The sequence below is a fragment of the Ranitomeya imitator genome, chromosome 2, assembly GCF_032444005.1.
Source record: "Ranitomeya imitator isolate aRanImi1 chromosome 2, aRanImi1.pri, whole genome shotgun sequence".
NCBI lineage: Eukaryota > Metazoa > Chordata > Amphibia > Anura > Dendrobatidae > Ranitomeya > Ranitomeya imitator.
The window spans coordinates 562,269,240-562,287,554 of record NC_091283.1 but is presented as its reverse complement, the minus strand read 5'-3'; the positions used below and the strand labels follow the sequence as shown (position 1 = coordinate 562,287,554).

General features: G+C 44.6%; 1 protein-coding gene across 2 annotated transcripts in view; it reads left to right on the top strand.

Annotated features, from left to right (window-relative positions):
• Nucleotides 1–18,315, top strand: part of UBE2O (ubiquitin conjugating enzyme E2 O) — a 61,838-nt gene that overhangs the window by 8,357 nt on the left and 35,166 nt on the right. For both annotated transcript variants that reach the window (XM_069752088.1, XM_069752087.1), the window contains exons 2-9: nt 440–499; nt 584–694; nt 2,805–2,902; nt 2,998–3,061; nt 4,801–4,944; nt 5,128–5,237; nt 7,376–7,526; nt 9,121–9,572. In XM_069752088.1, coding sequence (XP_069608189.1) covers nt 440–499; nt 584–694; nt 2,805–2,902; nt 2,998–3,061; nt 4,801–4,944; nt 5,128–5,237; nt 7,376–7,526; nt 9,121–9,572 — 1,190 coding nt within the window. The remainder of the gene's footprint in view (nt 1–439; nt 500–583; nt 695–2,804; nt 2,903–2,997; nt 3,062–4,800; nt 4,945–5,127; nt 5,238–7,375; nt 7,527–9,120; nt 9,573–18,315) is intronic.

Below are 18,315 nucleotides of genomic sequence, written 5' to 3'. Positions count from 1 at the left end.
TGTGCTACTGCTCTTATCCCACAGGGGACTTGGACCACTGCATTCTTGGGATTGGCAGCCGGATCTCCAGCAGTAATCCATTTGTGGATAGGCCATGGATATAGCTGGAACAAATCTATTTGCACATCGCCATGACAGAAGCCTGCGCCCGTTACACTAGAGTGGGAGTAGCGCCTCTTACCTTCCGACATCTGCGGATCTTTTGATTAGCCAGCCAGGGCAGCTTCCAAAGAGCCGCGGAGTAGTTAAGAGATGGACCTTCCACTCCCGTGCAAACGGCCAAACGCCACTGTCATGTGCCGATGGAGTAGGACGTACAATTCAGTTTTCACCGACCCTAGTAATGAATGTTGTTTGGGGGAAACCCACCATTTATGTAGTGGAACGTCTGTTACAATTTCTGCCTCAATAATGTCTTCTATTCTCTTCTATCATTTAGCTAAAACTAGAGGACAGGTCTTTGGTGCCGAGGGATGCCGTGCGTCGCATGAGCTCAAAGGTAGCGTACACTACTATAATTGTCTTCTTTGTATGGACTCCATGGTTTTCTTAGAGGATTTTCTTTCTTCCCCCTCCATTGCAGGACAGCCAGTGTGGCACTGTCATTGATGTAAATATAGACTGTATGGTAAAAGTGGTGGGGACCAGCTGCTTCCTAAATCCAGTCAACAGCAAGGACCTGCAGCACATATGGGTGAGATTTACATGCATAGGCATTTACTAAGGAAAAGAAAGCTTATTCACTCCTCTACATATTCAGTCAGTGTGCCTGTATGGCGCTGGCTCAGGACCTGAATCCGCTCCTACTGGGCAGATACCAGCTGCCTTACACAGCCAGCATCTGCCTATTCCAGTAGTGACTGGAGCTAAGCTCCGAATACTGCTGTATAATCATTTCAATCATTGACTGCGTCATTTAAAGAAGTGCTCACATCAAAATGTTCATCCTCTTAATATATTGCAATTATCACATCATATAGCACTGTGGGCTTACAATTGCTCATTTTGCCCTTCTACCCAGTTATTTCTTCTTTTCTCTGTTCTTTGTACAAACAGGAAGTCTCGTGTCCCTCATTTATCATCCCCCTGTTCAACGTCTGACCCAGCTGCTGCCTTCTCCCCTCTGCTTGGAACTTTTGCAGTGATGACTCATGACTAGTGATGAGCGAGCGTGCTTGGTACTCTGGTTTTCCGATCTCGGGTGGTCTCCGAGTATCTTGGGTATTCTGTATGATTTGCGGCTGCTAGACAGCCTGAATACATGTGGGGATTCCCTAACAAACAGGCAACCTCTGCCTGTGTTCAGGTTGTCTAGCATCCGCAAATCATGCAGCTATGCGGGGGACTAACATAATCTCCGAGCGCGCCCAAAATACTCGGAGACCACCTGAGCATGCTCGGAAAACCCGAGTACCGAGCACACTCGCTCATCACTTCACATGACTCATACAGGGAAAATGGACTTCCTTTCTTTACATAGAGCTTAGAAAGATTCAGCTAATCCCTTTTTTAACATTTAAATCAAGAATTAACCCATTCACACCATGGCCATTTTTTATTTTCATTCTTTCCTCCCCATCTTCCAGGAGCCATAACTTTTTTTTTTTCCATCCATATAGCAGTATTAGGGCTTGTTTTTTGCCGGGCGAGTTGTCTTTACCATATAGTATACTGGAAAATGGGTAAAAATTCCAAGTGCGTTGAGATTGCAAAACCAAAGTGTAATTCCCCAATTGTTTATTTACCATGTTCACTGTATGGTAGAACTGACCTGCCATTCTGATTCCCCTTGTCAGAAAGAGTACGCAGATACCAAACTTGTATCGTTTGTTTTTTATTAAAATGGTGGAAAAAAAATGTAGAAATTTGTATGACAAAGTCTTGCATTTGTTGCCATTTTCAAAGACCCATATCCTTTTCTTTTTTTGGGATCAGGGGCTGGGTGAACACTTTTTCGCACCCTGGGCTGACATTTTTATTGATACCATTTTGTGGTAGATATGATGTTTTGATCTTTTATTGCAATGTTGCGGCTGCCAAAAAAACATACTTCTGGCTCTTCACTGTTTTTTTTTTTTCTCTCATTATGCTCTTTATTGATTTCTGAACACAGCGACCCATTTTTTTTATTTTTGATGGGGCAAAAGGGGGGGCAACTTGAACTTTTTCTTTTTTCTTGTTTTTAAAACTTTTTACAGTATTTAATAGTTCCCTTAGGAGACTGACTGCTTGTGCTATACATAGCAGTGCTTCTCATCGGTGCGCCCAATCACATGACAGGGTGACGGTGGGCAGGATTTGTGACCTGCTGCCGGCTGTGGCGTGTTAAATCTGGCTACCACGTGTTAAATTCCGCTTTCAGAGATTAACAGCGAGATTTAAATGGTTAACAGCTGCGGGTGCCTCTCCATTTTTCCCTGCGGTTGTTCTAGGCACATGACTGTCGTGTGGGAAAAGGTGCAGGCTCAGCGCTGGAGCCCGCATCAGTGTCAGGCACATGATATATACCTTATTTTGCGAATTATAACAATAAACTCTGGCCCCCCAGTTATCAGCAAGTTATCCCCCTATCCCTTGAATAATGGATAACTTGACTTTTTGAGAATAAACCTTTAAAATAATATTGATATTTATTAGTAAAATATGTAGGTTATGCAGACTGATGGTGGTGGGACAGTCTGTCTGGGACACCTCAAGGTACTGAAAAATAGCATGATTGAATGGCATTGTATAAAGCAGACACATTCTGAAATGTTCTTAAAACCAATCCGGTAATCCTGTTCATCTGCTTTTTTTCGTTCTAGCCCATCATGTATGGAGATTACATTGCATATGACTGCTGGTTGGGAAAAATCTATGACCTTAAAAACCAAGTTATCCTAAAGCTGTCTAATGGAGCGAGGTATGGTCATAGCGGAGACGTGTCCGTCATGTAATGCCATGTGGCTGTCATTGTCCCTGCTCTTGTGTTGCCGTCTCACAAGACTCTTGTTGCAGGTGCTCTATGACTACAGAAGATGCTTCTAAACTATATGATGTCTGTCCCCACGCCAGTGACTCGGTAATCATGTGACTGTTGACTCCTGTTTTAAGTACTTTTATTGTGGTGCGGGTTCTGTGAATATCTTTTAGAAAAGAGGTGATGGTAATTTTATAACCATTATTCTACAGCTCCATGTTAAATGGGTAAAAATGAGCAACTTTGCAACTTGCCACCTATTAAAAATCCTCTGTTCTCAAGATCAGAGGGATTTTTAATTTTCTAGTGTACAGCACGTTGCCTAGGTTACCAGCCACCCTGCTTTCAGAGTGGTCAGTTGCCTAGGTAGAAGTATGCACTTCTTGCAGGCTCTATAATTTAGATCCCACTCTCAATCTGGCCAGAATTCCGTATCTGTCCTGCCTCCGTTCCGCTACACTTCACTTCTCCCATGGTGCAGAGGTAAACTTCCATCTACAAGTAGACTGGAAGAGTGCATGGTTCGGGCCAGTGGCTAGACCATGCCGCTGGCAGCACTGTCCTCGGCAAAACTGGAAGCTGGACCCCAGGAACAGCACATTCCCCTTCTAAAACAGAGTGTACAGTGGCATGTAGAAGCTTGGTCACTACTGCTCAAAATTACAGTTATTGTGAACAGTTAAGCAAGTTGAAGATTAAATCATTTCTAAATGGTCTAAAGTTAAAGATTACATATTTTCTTTGTATGTTAGGCAAAAAATACATTTTCACTTTTTTACATTTTAAAAATGACAAAAAGCAAAACTGACTAGTAACACTCCCCTTTTGAAAGTATCACAGCTTGTAAACCCTTTTTGTAGTCTTTCAATTCTTGTTTGAGGGAGTTTCATCCATTCTTCCAGTTCTTAGATTCCTAGGTCGTCTTACATGCACTATTATTTTGCGGTCTAGTCACAGATTTTCTATGATGTTCAGATCAGGGGACTGATTGCCATTGGTTGCAACACAAACCCAAAGCATGATTAATCTACCCCATACTTAATGGTTAGAGAGATGTTCTTTCCCTGAAATTCTGTGCCATTTTTTTTTCTCCACATATACCTTTTCATCATTGTGGCCAAAGAACTCTATTTTCGCCTCATCGGTCCTCAGGACTTTTTTTTCAAAATGCATCAGTCTTGTTTAGATGTTCTTTTGCATACTTGTGATGCTGAATTTTATGGTGAGGCTGCAGGAGAGGTTTTCTTCTGAAGCCTCTTACATGAAGGCCATATTTGTGTCGGGGTCACAACTCCAGAGTCTCCTAAATCTTTCTGAAGGTGTTTTGCAGTCAAGCGGATTTGCCTCTCTAGCAATCCTATGAGCAGCTCTCCCTGAAATTTTGCTGGTCTTCCAGACCTTATCTTGACCTCCACTGTTCCTGTTAAGTGCCACTTCTTAATTACATTTCGAACTGAGGAAAGGGCAACTTGAAAACTTTGCTGGAGTCTTATAGCCTTCTCCTTCTTTGTGGGCCGCCACCATGTTCAGAGTTTTAGGCAGCTGCTTGGAAGAACCCATGGCTGCTGTTTTTTGGCACAAGGTTAGAGGAAGCTGGGTTTTTATAAAGCTGGGAAATTTGCATCACCTGGCCTTTCCCAAATCTCCAAGTGTGCCCAAATTGAAATATGTCATCTTTAACTTGAGGCCTTTTAGATATCATTTCATCTTCGACTTGCTTAACAGTTCACAGTAACAGTTATTTAGGGGTGCACACTGCACCAACTTACATGGTATAGATGACCAGTGGTCTTTTGGAGATGTTTTACTGTGTATGCCTCACTGTCATTGCTCATTTGCAGGGCCTGTTTTTTGATGACTCCTACGGCTTTTACCCAGGCCAAGTGCTTATCGGTCCATCCAAAGTTTTTTCAAATGTCCAGTGGCTCTCTGGCATGAAACCAGTCCTCAGCGCCAAGAGCAAATTCCGTGTGGGCGTTGAAGAGGTGAGTACTGTGTCGTAGATTGTCCTTTGTACAACCTGTTGTGTGCCCACCCACCCAGCATCCTGTCTCCAAGGCTTTTGTACTGCATGCAGAGCCTCTTGTCCCAGCTTATTAATACCCATCTTCTCACATCACATCCATCGTGCATTCATCTTCTCACCTATCCTGTTATGCTCTATCCAGGTGCAGGTAACAGAGCTGAGAGTAACCTGGATTACAAAAAGCTTTTGTCTTGGGGGTACAGATTCTATGGACCCTCCATCGTCTGTTATAACGCAAGAAAACTTGCACAAGTGAGTAAGCGGTGTGTTCCAACTGGAATATTTCCATGTCTTTATTCCCTGTGATCCTCAACCTACTGAACAGCCGTACAGCCAGCTCTTCCCTCTCCTAGTGTATCCTCACCCACCCCCTGCAGACTGTGAGCCCTCGCGGGCAGGGTCCTCCCTCCTTATGTACTCGTGTGCCTTGTTATCTGCTCATGTTTAATGTATTTGTCTATATTTGCCCCGTATTCACATGTAAAGCGCCATGGAATAAATGGCGCTATAAAAATGTATAATAATAATAATAATAATTCCCTACTGATACATCATTTTTTGGTCACTAATCATTCCACAGTGGTTTGTTCAGTACTCCAGCACCCCTTTTGGGATTGGCAGCTCCGTACACTTGTGTTGTATGGCATAACACCTTGACTTCCTAAATCTAAGCATTTAAATGTTCCCTTTCTTCTCGTCTTACGTAACATGTCTTAATCTATTTGTAGAGATCCAGTGAATGTTTGTGTATCTTATGAATGTGAACTATTGCTCCTTGAACTGCTTCTTGCACCCACATGATTGTATATATCTTGACCCCTCACTAAGTAAATGCTGTGTCCTTACACGATTTAACTGTGGAAATGCTGTGGGTTTTTTTTTTTGTCTCCTGCAGTCTATGAATGAGATTTTTCTAAATCTCATCCACTTTGTTGTTTGATTTAGCATATGCAATTCCAGGGCGTTTTTCTTACATGTAAATATTACCTATACTGGGATTTGCTGGTTCCTTTCTAACTAACTGGAAATCTTGCTGGAGGCACCCACAGCAATAATAAGCCAGATTTAGATGGACGTACCAAATTATAATAAAACAATGTACAAATCCACAAAAGATGTATATGTGAATGGAAATAAAAATCTTAACACCATAGTTTTGTTTTATTGAAAAGGGTCAGAATGAAATATACAAAAAAACACACACAGACCATTAAAGTATGCAGAGGTGTAAGAGGAATAATTAAAGAGAACCTGTCACCAGGAAAAAAAAAAAGCTATTAACCTGCAGATATGTTGTTAACCTACAGGCTGATAGGGTCATTAACCGCCCCGGCGCCCACACATACCTGAACGCTGCGGGGTGAAAATGAACTTCATCCAAATCAGTCAGGGATCAGCTCTCTATACTCGGAACAATAACAGAGCTCGCAAAGCAGAACGCTGCAGGGAGAATAAAGTTACTTTTCTCCGTGCAGTGTTCAGCTAAGTGCGGGTGCTGGGCAGATTATTGCTATTAACTTGCAGATTAACCCCATATCTGCAGGTTAATAGCATTTTCTCTGCTGACTGGTTCCCTTTAATGGCAAGTTATATGCATTACACAGCCCGTAATAGGAAAAATGTATTTGAGTTACATTATGTATACGACTTGTCATTAATTATTCCTTCCACAGCAATAAGTCTGTATATGGGGAATTGATTTGGCTTCGCTCACTTCCCTTGCAGCGTCACCATAGTAAAATTGTAGCGGTACTTGTCGCCCTATGAAATTACTTGGTGCCCCTGTGAGTTTTTTTGAGATATGTATGTGTCCCTATTAGGGTTGAGCGACCTTGACTTTTTTAGGGTCGAGCCGGGTTTCGCGAAACCCGACTATCTCAAAAGTCGAGTCGAGTGAAATCGGCCGATTATGGCGAAAAGTCGAGGATCGACCGAAACACGAAACCCAATGCAAAGCCAATGGGATTTTTTTTTTTTTTTCTCTCTCCCTCTCCTCTCCTCTCCTCTCCTCTCCGTCCGTCCCTGAACTGAAAAGCTGGTGTTACACAGTGCAAATCGCTACAGCGCACAAGCGACAACATGGCGATAGGTCTTAGGGGCGTGGACGCCTATGTCATCACTCTGCCCACGCCCCTTCATTTGCTGAAAAAAATGGCGCCAAGCGCGTCATACGAAACGCGACTTTGGCGCGAAAGTCGCGTACCGCATGGCCGACCCCACACAGGGATCGGGTCGGGTTTCATGAAACCCGACTTTGCCAAAAGTCGGCGACTTTTGAAAATGAACGATCCGTTTCGCTCAACCCTAGTCCCTATTCTTGCTTATTTCCTTTGATGTTGATTGTGAGAATTTCCGCAGTTTTATGATTTCTCTTGATTCCTCGACCTTAGAGTGAAGAGACTCGGCTCATTTGACCACACACAGCGGCAGCTGGGAGAGCGGTGTCTGTACATCTTCCCAACTATGGTAGAACCCACTAAAATCTTATGTGAAAGCCTGGAGAAGAATTGCCTGCTTGGAGAGATGACCAGCTCACGGAAGGTATGCAGTGATATCGAAGTCAGATAGAGAAAATGGTTGTCCAAATCTAAATGTGTGTGCACTGGTAAAGGCACCTATGCAGAACCTAGCCTAATAGGCAACAACTAGTCACAAGATCTGTACCTGGAGAGCACAGCTTACTCTTGGGCTACCTGAATAATATAACCAAAGAAATGAGCCGGAGCATAAGTTGGTATGCATGCTGTGCTGTTACACTGTGACCATTACACAGACAAAACCCAAGAAAAAATTGAAATGAGCATAAACCCTGTAGTAAATACTTGAGTAAATAGTACACGTAAATAAGAGTACTTGATTACCATTATTTTGATCAAAAAAGCGTAAAGGCAATCCCAGTGTAACAAGGTGTACCCAATCAGGACGGTCCTATCCTGTCTCCAGAATTGTTTCTGCTGACGTCAGTGTGATTAAGGGCAGAGCAGGACAGGCACCCAACTGTCCAGACACCAGTGCTCAGGAAGCTATATAGATGAAATGCCTAGCTCAGAAAGGGGCTATGTTCCCTGTTTGTGCAAGGTAGAATAAACTACAGCAAAACCAAAGAAATTAGCTGGAGCATAAGTTGGTATAAGTGCAGTGTGTAAGTACATGTTCACACTATGGTCATTTTACTTACAAAACCCAAGAAATAGTAAAGCATGTAAGGCTCCCTACCCCAGTGTACCTACTATGTGATGTCTTAAGACTGAAGAACTCAAAAGTTAAAAACCTTGCAGTGTATCCTGCCTATAGACCATTTCCATTGGTTGCCAGAGCATTCACTTTTGATGATACATATTTCTTGGATGCCTCATTGGGAGAGTAAAGGAGACCATGAGTATATGTTGCTGACACTACAAAATACACTTAGGCTATGTGCACACGTTCCATATTTCCTGCGGATCCGCAGCGTTTTTTCCATGCAGAAACGCTGCAGATCCGCAAGTGATTTACAGCACAATGTAAATCAATGAGAAAAAAAAAATGATGTGTTAATGGTGCGGAAAATTCCGCACGGAAAACGCAGCGGATTAAAAGTAGGAGCATGTCACTTCTTTGTGCGGATCTGCAGAGTTTCTGCACCCATTCCATAATAGAAATCCACAGGGGTAAAAACGCATGAAATCCGCACAGAATCCACAACAAAAATGCACAAAATCCGCATTAAAAACGTGCAGATTTTGACCTGCGTTTTCTGCCAAGAGATGCACAATCCACACAGAAAATTCCACAGGCAAAGCTACAATGTGTGCACCTAGCCGTACAGAAGAATAGTTCCCACCCTGGGTATAGGCACGGTCTGATTTGGTCAGACTGCAGTTCTGTCCATTTGCAGCTTGGCTTCTGTGTATTGTCCGAAGTTCACTTAACACTACTAAAGTATTGGTATTTTTTTTTTTTTTTATTATTTAATGTTTGGCAAATCTTTGGACGTTTTCTCTCCAGCTGTACCGAGCATTGAAACAAGTGTAAAAGATAAGAGCATTTGTTCCAGGATACACGTAGGCTTTGGAGTAGAGTTCTTGTTTCATCTGTTGTGCTGTGTTGGTATCTTAAATGTTATCATACATTTCTTCTTTCATCTAATTTTCAGCAAGTAGAAAAGTTGCGGGAGAAGCAAATTGTGAAGATTATCTCATGCACACAAGAGCCTACCAACCCAATAGAGCTACTGAAAAGAATCGCTATTAATGCTGAGTTGGTTGAGAAAGGCGGCCTGCAAGGTGATGGTGACCCAGCTAAGGAAATGAGGACAGTGCCAAGTTGTGAGGAATGTTCTGCGCAGGATCAGTTGTTCGGCAATGTCCGGGAGATGTTTCAGGACTTGCCGCTCCGGCCTGGTGAACAGGATGCAGATGATGAGGCCGCAGAAGACACTGATGACACCAGTTCTGTAACTTCATCAGCAAGTTCTACAACCTCCTCAAAAAGTGGCAGTGGGCCTGGACGTAAGAAGAGTATTCCTTTGTCCATACGAAATTTGAAGAGGAAGCACAAAAAGAAAAAGAAGAGCAAGGTGTACAGAGAGTTTAAAACGGGGGACAGGTTTGTACATGGGGAGACCCCATTTGTTATAATCCAAACAGAATGAAACACCATATGCAATGCTTTCTTCATTATTTTTATTCGAAGAATAGTAAGCGTCTCAAACTTCTAAATGAGAAGTGCATCGCCTGTTTAGCTACTGGAGCTCTGTCCGTATGTCCTTTACCTATTAGTTGCTACTAGGGGAGTCATTAAATAGGCAAAGTTACTCGCTTGTCTTTGCGTATTTAGTTATGTTCAGAGCTACACCAATGGGTATAGACCTACATAACTTTAGTCTCCTACTAGTAAACCTGTGGCCAATTTCTTATATTCATTGGCGTTGTGATCCGCTACACTCATTTCAGGAGTCATGTCATGCGAGTGGCACATTTAAGGTTTTTCTTTTTAGCAAGTAATAATTTCCACTCCTAAAGCAGTTATTGTGCTCTTTTATGGCTAAGGGTGGTTTCACACTTGCGTTTTTGTCTGCAGCGTTTTTTTTCAAAAAAACGCATGCGTTTTTTTCTCCTATATTTAACATTGAAAACGCATGCTTTTTTTGTGTACGCGTTTGGTCGCGTTTTGTGACGCATGCGTTTTTTTACTGCATGCGTTCATTTTCTGAAATGCTACTTGTAGTATTTTTAAGAAGCGTTTTTTGGACCAAAAAAAACGCATGCGTTTTCATGCGGTTTTTTTGGGTCAAAAAATACATTGGAGTCAATGGGGACGCATGCGTTTTTTGCGGTAAAAAACGCATGCGTTTTTTTATTAAAAAACCAGGAAACACACTGATATGCCACCCCCCAACATAAAGGTGATAAAGGGAACCTAACCCTACCCCTAGCCCTAAGGGATCCTAACCCTACCCCTAACCCTAAGGGATCCTAACCCTAACCCTAATCCCTTTATGGTTAGGGTTAGGATCCCTTAGGGTTAGGGGTAGGGTTAGGATCCCGTAGGGGTAGGGTTAGGCCGGGGACACACACAACGTATAAAAAATCGGTCCGTATTTGTCGGACGAGAATCGCACAAATTTTTACAAAACAGTGATCCGAGTGCAGTGCGAGGATGCGATTTTCTCGCATCAAATGATCCGTGTGACATCCGTATGGCATCCGTACTGCGTGTTTTTATCGCAGGCTTGGAAAACCAACATACGCCAATACAAGGGATCCATGTGTCAAAAACAAACAAACATATATACTGTGTGTATATATATATATATATATATATATATATATATATATATATATATATATATATATATCTCAGTAGACACATATATGTATATATATTATTATTTCATCCAGCGCGATATAGCAAAAAGCCGGTAATTCAATTGCCGGCTTCTGCTTTCTCCTTCCTAAAACCCGACATGATTTGAGACCTGGTTTACATACAGTAAACCATGTCTTCTCCCCATTTTTTTTGCATAATCCACACTACTAATGTTAGTAGTGTGTCTATGCAAAATTTGGCCGTTCTAGCTCTTAAAATAAAGGGTTAAATGGCGGAAAAAATTGGCGTGGGCTCCCGCGCAATTTTCTCCGCCAGAGTAGTAAAGCCAGTGACTGAGGGCAGATATTAATAGCCTGGAGAGGGTCCACGGTTATTGGCCCCCCCCTGGCTAAAAAAATCTGCCCCCAGCCACCCCAGAAAAGGCACATCTGGAAGATGCGCCTATTCTGGCACTTGGCCACTCTCTTCCCATTCCCGTGTAGGGGTGGGATATGGGGTAATGAAGGGTTAATGCCACCTTGCTATTGTAAGGTGACATTAAGCCTAATTAATAATGGTGAGGCGTCAATTATGACACCTATCCATTATTAATCCAATTGAATGAAAGGGTTAAATAAAAGACAAACACATTATTTAAAATTATTTTAATGAAATAAAAACAATGGTTGTTGGAGTATTTTATTCTACGCCCAATCCAGTCACTGAAGACCCTCGTTCTGAAAGTAAAAAAACATAATAAACCAACAATATCCTTACCCTCCGCAGATCTGTAACGTCCAACGATGTAAATCCTTCTGAAGGGGTTAAAACATTTTGCAGCAAGGAATTCCGCTTTTGCAGGCTGCTCCTTGCTGCAAAACCCCGGGGAATGAGGCTAAATATAGATCAATGATCTATATTTAGCTTCATTTGCGGTGAGGCGCCCTCTGCTGGCTGTTCATAGATCGTGGGAACTTTCCTTGAAAGCCTGGCTTTACTACTCTGGCGGAGAAAATTGCGCGGGAGCCCACGCCAATTTTTTCCGCCATTTAACCCTTTATTTTAAGAGCTAGAACGGCCAAATTTTGCAGATACACACTACTAACATTAGTAGTGTGGATTATGCAAAAAAAATGGTGATATGAGATGGTTTACTGTATGTAAACCATGTCTCATATCATGTCGGGTTTTAGGAAGGAGAAAGCAAAAGCCGGTAATTGAATTACCGGCTTTTTGCTATATCGCGGCTGTATGAAGGAATAATATATATACATATATGTGTCTACTGACATATATATATATATATATATATATATATATATATATATATATATATATATATATATATATATATATATATATATATATATATATATATATATATATATATATATATATAATCTCTATTCTTTGTGTACATATTTATTCTACTGGAAGCTGTCAGTGTGATTTTACTGTACACCGCACTGAATTGCCGGCTTTTCTCTGTAACAGCGCTGCGTATTTCTCGCAAGTCACACTGCTGGTCCGTGTGTAATCCGTATTTTTGGGGCTTCCATAGACTTTCATTGGCGATTCTCGGCCGAGAAACGCTGACAATCGCAGCATGCTGCGATTTCACTCGGATCCTGAATACGGCCGAGAAAATATCGGATGATGGGAGCTGCCCCATTGATTAACATTGGGACGAGTGCTATGCGATTATTTTATCGCATTGCACTCGTCCGTATTACGGTCTACTGTGACCCCGGCCTTAGGGGTAGGATCCCTTTAGGGTTAGGGTTATGATCCCTAACCCTAACCCTAACTATTTCTGATTATAGTGGGTTTTTTACTTTATTTTGATGATTGGCAGCTGTCACACATTTCTCAGCATGCGTTTAAAAAACGCAAACGCATGTAAACGCGTCAAAACGGCGCGTTTTTTTCACCACATGCAAAAACGCATGCGTCAAAAAAAACGCAGCGTTTACATGCGTTTTTTCACCATGTGTTTTTTTGTGTTTTTTACCGCAAAAACGCACCCCAAAAAACGCCAATGTCAAACCAGCCTAAGTCGAAGGAAAAATAAAGTTAAGAGTTTTGGAAGAAGAGGAACAAAAATGAGAGCGAAAAATCAAAAATTTGGCTGCAGTGGGAAGGAGGTAAAACGGACTCAAAACTCGACATTTTGATACCATCTATACTGATCCATGTTGTCATAGCAGCATGATGAAATGATGTCACACACAATCATGGCTGTCCTTTATGGACGAATGAAATTATTGGTATATAATTAAGTAGAGGGGGATTTTAAAACCTTTAGTTTAGGACAACTTTTTTTTTTTTTAAAGAGAAACTCCTCACTTTTACCCAGTGTTTTTCACTTCCGCATTGAAAGACCTTATGTGTTAGCCACTCATCGGTTCTTGTGTACAGTTCTTGGTATCATCCACCTGTCCTATCAAAACAAAATGACTGTAGGATACTTATCAAGGGCCAAATGTTGTTACTAGCCTAATGTAGCACCAGTCTGTTGCTAAATATGGCTTTGTTTTTTAGTTGCATGCACTTGGTTCTTGGTAACAAACATGGAAAAAAAAAAAAAAAAGTTTCTGGGAATGGAAATCAAATTGAATTGCACCGATTACCTTTGCTGTTTCTCCTTCGCCTCACTGGGGGACACAGACCGTGGGTGTATGCTGCTGCCAATAGGAGGCTGACACTAAGTGATACAAAGAAAGTGATCTCCTCCCCTGCAGTATACACCCTCCTGCTGGCTCTCCGCTCCTCCCCTGCAGTATACACCCTCCTGCTGGCTCTCGGCTCCTCCCCTGCAGTATACACCCTCCTGCTGGCTCTCCGCTCCTCCCCTGCAGTATACACCCTCCTGCTGGCTCTCAGCTCCTCCCCTGCAGTATACACCCTCCTGCTGGCTCTCAGCTCCTCCCCTGCAGTATACACCCTCCTGCTGGCTCTCCGCTCCTCCCCTGCAGTATACACCCTCCTGCTGGCTCTCAGCTCCTCCCCTGCAGTATACACCCTCCTGCTGGCTCTCGGCTCCTCCCCTGCAGTATACACCCTCCTGCTGGCTCTCGGCTCCTCCCCTGCAGTGTACACCCTCCTGCTGGCTCTCAGCTCCTCCCCTGCAGTATACACCCTCCTGGCTCTCGGCTCCTCCCCTGCAGTATACACCCTCCTGGCTCTCGGCTCCTCCCCTGCAGTATACACCCTCCTGGCTCTCGGCTCCTCCCCTGCAGTATACACCCTCCTGCTGGCTCTCGGCTCCTCCCCTGCAGTATACACCCTCCTGCTGGCTCTCGGCTCCTCCCCTGCAGCATACACCCTCCTGCTGGCTCTCGGCTCCTCCCCTGCAGTATATACCCTCCTGCTGGCTCTCGGCTCCTCCCCTGCAGTATACACCCTCCTGCTGGCTCTCGGCTCCTCCCCTGCAGTATACACCCTCCTGCTGGCTCTCAGCTCCTCCCCTGCAGTATACACCCTCCTGCTGGCTCTCGGCTCCTCCCCTGCAGTATACACCCTCCTGCTGGCTCTCGGCTCCTCCCCTGCAGTATACACCCTCCTGCTGGCTCTCAGCTAACCAGTTCTTGCTTAGTGTCTGTAGGAGGCACATGGGTCTGTTTCAGACCCCAACGTTTTTATTTTATTGTTTACTTTTCTGTAAATTTTTATTTTTTAATTAACGGAGTGAAGGGGGCGACGGTTCCTTTCAAGGTTCTGATCTCCCCCGAACCATCAACAGGCGAGCATGGCGAGTATACCTTCCCGTACCCTCTCCTGCGACGTGGGAAGCCATGCCTGAGCTCACCTCAGGGGCGACGGTTCCTTTCATGGTCCCGATCTCCCCACACCAGCAGCAGGCGACCACATGGAGTGTCGCCTCCATGTATCCTCTCCTGGAGCCAGGCCTAATGCCGGACAACTGGCCCTGTCCACCCGGACTGAGCTCCGTGGATGTACAGAGGCCCCTCTCTATGGCGTCCGAGCAGCCCCCACTGTCCCACCACTGTGAAAGCGGATGGCACAAGGAGGCGGACGGTTCCTCTCCACCTCCCTCACAAACGGATGATGGATTGAGGCTTATCCCTGCACCGTCCACGCTGCACAGAACAGCGCTGAAGCACAGAACAGCGCTGAAACCCACATCCGCGGCGGCTCCATGCCGGGACGCGCACCAATAGTGAGTGGATCCATCTTCAGAGGGATATCCACATGCTGACAGGCAGCCTCAGCCACTTCCCTGTGGCCCACCTCTCTGAGGTAACGCTCTGGATGGCTGCAAAAATTTAGCCCCTGGCTTCGGCCGATTTGTAGGCCGCATCCTGGAAGTCTTGCCTGGAACGACCCACTGGTGACTTCCGCCGGCTACAGAAATTTAGGCCCCGGCTTAGGCCTATTCAACATCGTGTCTGTGGCTCTGCCCCCCAAATTGGCGCTTCTCGCTCTCTGCAAGATTTTATCAACTCTGCAGCTCCCGGTGGCCATCTTGGTCCACCCGGCCAGCTCACACTGGGGTGACAGTATTTTTGCATTAAAGGGGCACATCGACTCTACATCAGTACCCGGGTAAGGAAGTACCTGGTCTTAAAGGCACATGACCAGTATTTCCTGGTCTTAAAGGCATGTGGCCAGGATTCCCAGTCTTAAAGGTGCATGACCAGTATTCTCTGGTCTTAAAGGTGCATGACCAGTATTCTCTGGTCTTAAAGGTGCATGACCAGTATTCTCTGGTCTTAAAGGTGCATGACCAGTATTCCCTGCTCTTAAAGGTGCATGACCAGTATTCCCTGCTCTTAAAGGTGCATGACCAGTATTCCCTGCTCTTAAAGGTGCATGACCAGTATTTCCTGGTCTTAAAAGCACATGACCAGTATTCCCTGGTCTTAAAGGCATGTGGCCAGGATTCCCAGTCTTAAAGGTGCATGACCAGTATTCTCTGGTCTTAAAGGTGCATGACCAGTATTCCCTGCTCTTAAAGGTGCATGACCAGTATTCCCTGCTCTTAAAGGTGCATGACCAGTATTCCCTGCTCTTAAAGGTGCATGACCAGTATTCCCTGCTCTTAAAGGTGCATGACCAGTATTCCCTGCTCTTAAAGGTGCATGACCAGTATTCCCTGCTCTTAAAGGTGCATGACCAGTATTCCCTGCTCTTAAAGGTGCATGACCAGTATTCTCTGGTCTTAAAGGCGCATGACCAGTATTCTCTGGTCTTAAAGGCGCATGACCAGTATTCTCTGGTCTTAAAGGTGCATGACCAGTATTCCCTGCTCTTAAAGGTGCATGACCAGTATTCCCTGCTCTTAAAGGTGCATGACCAGTATTCTCTGGTCTTAAAGGCGCATGACCAGTAATTCTCTGGTCTTAAAGGCGCATGACCAGTATTCCCCGGTCTTAAAGGCGCATGACCAGTATTCCCCGGTCTTAAAGGCGCATGACCAGTATTCCCCGGTCTTAAAGGCGCATGGCCAGTATTCCCTGGTCTTAAAGGTGCATGACCAGTATTCTCTGTTCTTAAAGGCGTATGACCAGTATTCCCTGGTCTTAAAGGTGCTTGATCAGTCCGAGGAGCCCTCCGCCGCCGACCCCAGCTTTATCTTCTAGTTCCCCTCAGTGGACTTCTTCACTGACCAATCCATGGTTCTCGGGCCAAGAGATTGAATCCCTCTGTGTACCCTCTGTGTTGGGAGTGCTCGCAGGACCAATATACATGGTCCCTATCCTACATGGGAGCCATCGGCTAGCAGGGGCCGCAAGTATTCTAGAAACGTGCAGGCATCTAGAAACATACAGGCATCTAGAAAACGGAAGTTTTTCGTTTCCTGCTCCCTCACCAATGATTTGATGACAACAAGGCTCTGAATATGGATTGGATATTGCCTGAGCTTGCCAGAGCTTCAGAGACTAAACTCCCTCGAGAGCATTTGCCATTCAGTTCGGATAAGCGATTCACTGGACAGAAGCCTCTACGTGGGATGCCATGCCTGGCCTGTTTTTTAAGGGCGACGGGTCCTTTAAAGGGCACCGATCTCCCCACACCATCAACAGACGAGCACACGGAGTGTCGTCTCCATGTTTCCTCTTCTGCATCCAGGCCTAACGGCAGACAACCTGTCCTGTCCACCTGGAGACCTGAACTCTGTGGATATATAGAGGCACCCTTTTTGGCGTACGAGCTCCCCCCTCTGCATCACCACTATTTAGTGGATGATGCAAGAGGGCGGACAATTCCTCTCCACTTCCCTGTTAAGAGGTTGATGGATCGAGGGTTCCTAATTTTTATCTCTTCACCATGAAAAGAGGAGATGGCAAGAGACTTTGACCTGCTTGATGCAGCCGCACATTCTGCCATGGGGCAGTTTAACCGGGTAGAATCTCCTGTGGTATACCTACCAGTATCTCTACCTGATGGGTCATCAATTAAAAATACCACGGACTTTCAGATAGAAAATCTGGTTCGTTCCGTCTTGCGGCTTCGGGTCCAGCGCTCTATCCTCCCTAGCGGCCGCATGGATTGCTAGAGCAATGGTCTCCTGGCTGGAGACCTTAACTACCTTGATTCACACCAGCAACAACTGGCCAATCAAATCTTTTGAGCGGGAGACTGACAAAGGATTGTATAAGGATTGTCCAGCACAGTCTAGATCTAAGGGATCTTGGTTCCAAACAGGGGAACGAAAAGTAAGATCGACCTTGGACCTCAAACTTCTAACAACCTTTTGACATGGTCCTCCTTCTTTGGATGGAGTCCCTCCGCTCAGCCATTACTTCAACAGAAAAAGGTGCAGTTTCCGGCATCCATCGACATTCGGGTTGCTTGCCCTCTGCAAAAATTCCTTCGCCTTTCCATTCGTCAACAGCATTTTCAAGAAACAAAAAAATGGCTGACAGCACTCATAGACCGGAGCGCCCGTCCAGGTCCAGGGAACCCACTAGGACCATACGAAATTCCAATAGTAAAGATAGACAGCGCTCCAACCAGGTGTATAGACCAAAATCAGTGGATTTATTCAGCCATAATAGCAACGTTTCGACCCTAGTGGGTCTTTGTCAAGCATACAGTACAGTGCCTGGGTTCGGCTTTAAATAGGGTGTATGCCACACAGGGCACCAATCCCCATCAAGCCGCCCACTAACAAATAATCAGTGTGAATTTATGTCAAAACAAACATCAAACCATATAACATTAAAAGACCCCAACCGCCCATATTACCATACCACAGGGCAGATAATTATTGCCCACCAAATCTGAGAGAACTGCAGTGATCACAATAGTACATAAACAGTCGAGTTCCGGCTTCAGGGTTGTCATGGCAGCGTCCTCCAATCACCGTCCACATAATTCAGCGTGTCCATAGAAAGAGCCAATAGTTGTAGGCTTCCTCTGTCGCCATGATTGATCACAACGCCAATCGTAAGCTCCCATACAGCCGGAAAGGTACCTCCCGACCAATGTGATAACTCCTACCAAAGCCCGGAGTATAATGCGTCATCAACCATTGATCCTCTGTCCCTGCTCGGCACTCCGTATCGCATCGTCA